Source organism: Manacus vitellinus, unplaced genomic scaffold (assembly GCF_001715985.3).
Source record: "Manacus vitellinus isolate BGI_N305 unplaced genomic scaffold, ASM171598v3 scaffold_141_pilon, whole genome shotgun sequence".
Lineage (NCBI taxonomy): Eukaryota > Metazoa > Chordata > Aves > Passeriformes > Pipridae > Manacus > Manacus vitellinus.
This window is the reverse complement of record NW_021939012.1, coordinates 27,933-30,881: the sequence shown is the minus strand read 5'-3', so window position 1 is coordinate 30,881 and position 2,949 is coordinate 27,933. Positions and strand designations below refer to the sequence as shown.

At 60.2% G+C, this 2,949-nt stretch overlaps 1 protein-coding gene across 1 annotated transcript in view; it reads left to right on the top strand.

Annotated features, from left to right (window-relative positions):
* The window catches only part of SND1 (staphylococcal nuclease and tudor domain containing 1), a 44,488-nt gene that overhangs the window by 21,722 nt on the left and 19,817 nt on the right, over positions 1-2,949 (top strand). The window contains exon 2 of the mRNA XM_029958140.1: positions 1,010-1,099. Coding sequence (XP_029814000.1) covers positions 1,010-1,099 — 90 coding nt within the window. The remainder of the gene's footprint in view (positions 1-1,009; positions 1,100-2,949) is intronic.

The following is a 2,949-nucleotide window of genomic DNA, read 5'->3' as shown; positions in this document are numbered from 1 at the left end:
CAGCCCTTGCACAGTGCAGGAGCCTCCTCTGGGATGGGGTGGGCGCTGGGTGTAGGTCCCTGGGGATCCCTGGTGGGATCCATCCCGTTCCATGGCTGGCGCTGGCAGGGCCGTGGGGATGCGGGCGGAGGAGGGAACGTCTCCAAGGAGCAGCCTGGGAATGAACGGCGTCAAGGACAATAAACTCTATCAAAGCCTCATTCATTAGGGAGGAGCCGAGTGCTGGCGTCTTTATCCACTCACTCCCTCTCCCAGCAGACTCCACTCCTCCGTTTCTGGCTGCTTTTGCCTGTTCTCCCTCTTTTCCATGTTTTCCTCCCCAACTTGGGGGCACCTATGGGGGGCCATACCCAGGGCACCGTGCCAAGGGCCATCCTTCCCCGACGTGGGCTGGGGAGCTCCCAGGGTTGGGTTGGGTCACCTTGGATCGAGTTGGGTCACCTTGGATCAGGTTGGGTTGGGTTGGTTTGTGTTGGAGTGGGTTGTGTTGGATTGAGTTGGGTTGAGTTGGTTTGGGTTGGTTTGGGGTGGGTTGAATTGGTTTGGGTTGGGGTGGGTTGGGTTGGGTCACGTTGGGTCGTGTTGGGTCACTGTGGGTCACATGGGGTTGTGTTGAGCTACATTGGGTTGAATTCCCGCTGCCGTTTCTGTTGGAAAACTCCCCTTTTTTCTCAGCCTTTGCAGGGATTTGATCTCCATCAGACACCCCTGAGCAGGGGCTGGGGGTTTATCCCCCCTGGCCACCCCCACCCCAAATTCCCCATCATCCCTTCTCCTTATGGAGCTGCCACTTGGAGCAGCCCGACCTGGCACCACCAGGCTGCTGGCACGTCCTCCTGGGGACATTTGGGTTATCCCAGGATCCCCCTCTGGAGTTGGGGAGCCCAACCCGGGGTGTGGGAGCCCAACCCGGGGTGGGCACCTCTGGGAGAGGGTGGGGGGAGCGATGCTGATCACAGGGGCCTTCCGGGGGGCTCCTCTGATCTCCCCCCTCTCTGCCCCCCTGCAGGACAAGAACCGGAAGCTGAGGCCCCTCTATGACATTCCCTACATGTTCGAGGCCCGGGAATTCCTGCGCAAGAAGCTCATCGGGAAGAAGGTACGGAGGGAGGGGATGAGGGAGGGGATGAGGGGACAACAGAGGGGACGAGGGGACGAGGGGACAAGAGGAAAGGGGACGAGGCCGGTGGTGACTCCAGGGGTCCTCTCAGGGGTCCAGGACCCGCCGGTGCTGGTGCTGCTGGTTTTGTGGGAATCCGTATGGACAACCCCGGGGCCCTTCACAGGGAATTCCGGGGTGCACCCGAATCTGGAGCACCCTTTGTAGGGTTGTGATCCCCCTTTCCCAGGAATGCCTCGTTGCTTCTCCCTTTGTTTCCCCGGCCTATTTTTCCGGGCTGGTTTAGCTCACTTCGGGAATGAGGCATGGATTAACCACCGGAGCGCACGCTCCGGATGCAATTTCCCAGTGCTCATAAAACGGTCAAATAAAATCAATTCCCTCCCTGGCGAGGCCGTCGCTGCTGCTCGGCCAGGGCTCCTTCGGTGCCTAATTGCATCTTTCCAGCTCGGAGCCCCGCCTGGGCTTTCCAAAAAAATGCGGGAGGGGGAAAATAGCAGCTTGTGAGACCTTTTCCGTGGGAAATCCGGTGCTTCTCGGAGTTGAAAGGGGGTGTGGGGCTGTTGGTGGGATTTGTGGTGGGAGCACTGGAGTCTGGAATGGAATTTCGGGTGGTTCTGGAGGGTCCTGGCACCTTGGTGTGCTCCCAGTCTGAGCCACCCCAGCGTTACTGGTGCCAGTTTTCCTCTGTCCACCGTCCCTGTGCTGTGTTGGAACAGGATTTGCTGTCCCCAGCTCTGTCACTGACCCTGTCCCCAGAGTGGCTGCTGGGGGGCCAGTGACCCCCCAAAACAGCAGCACTGAGCCCGGGAGTCCTTCAGCCTCGCCTTCTCTCAGCTCCCTGCCAGCACTAATCCTGGGGCAGAATCCTGCTTTTCCCACCCCAATCCCGCCCTGGCAGGGAGCTGCCAATGCCAGAGCACTGGCTGCTGGCAGGGAGATCCAGTGGGTGGGCCTGGGATCCCTGGGAGCTCTGCCTATGGCACAGCTCCAGCACTTGGGGCCTTTGGAGGGTCACCTGGGGAGTCCTGAAACTCTGAGGAGTCCTGGGATTCCAGGGAGCTCTGGGATTCCAGGGAGTCCTGGGATTCTGGGGAGCCCAGCCTGCCCTGGATCCCTGGCTGTTCTGGGAAGCCCTGAGGTTCCTGGGAGATTTGCCTGCCCTGGGTTCCTGCCCCATTCCAGGGAACTGATGGTATCCCCTGGGTCTGCAGTAGAAATAATCCCCTGCCATTGTTTCCCGAAATAAGTCCCTCTGGAGGAAGCGCCAAGGGGAGGATGAGGTGTTATATCCCTGTTGTGGCTGCAGTGTCCCCTTCTCCTTCTGTTTGTGTTGGGAGAAGAGCTGGGATGTGGGAACCCACCTCTGTATTCCCCGTCCCTGGGAAGAGATGGAGTGTAGCACATCTTCCCTCTCGCCCTTTCATCCGAGCAGAGGGAGGTTTCCAGGCTGGGATTTTCTTGGCACCCAAAGAGCAGATTGGGGGTTTTTGGCTCTCGTGCCGGAGCCTCTCCTGGCTCCACCACGTCCTTCCCAGTGCTCTGGAATTTGCCCGGTGGCGCGGGATGACCCGGAGGCCGCGGCCCCCCCGCAGCACCCGCTGGCGCTGGGCTGCAATGGATTTGTGGAATAAATCTGTGGAGCGTGGCGGGAAGGGCCGGATCCTGCCCACATCGATCGCTCTCCGCCGGGCAGCGGCTCCGGATAATTGCTGTGGTGCAGGAGATGGATCGGGGCTCTTCCCTAATTAACTGGGGGATTAATGGCTCGTGTGGAGGGAGCCGGCACCGGAGAGCTCCGGGATAAATGGCCCCTGTGCATGGAAGTG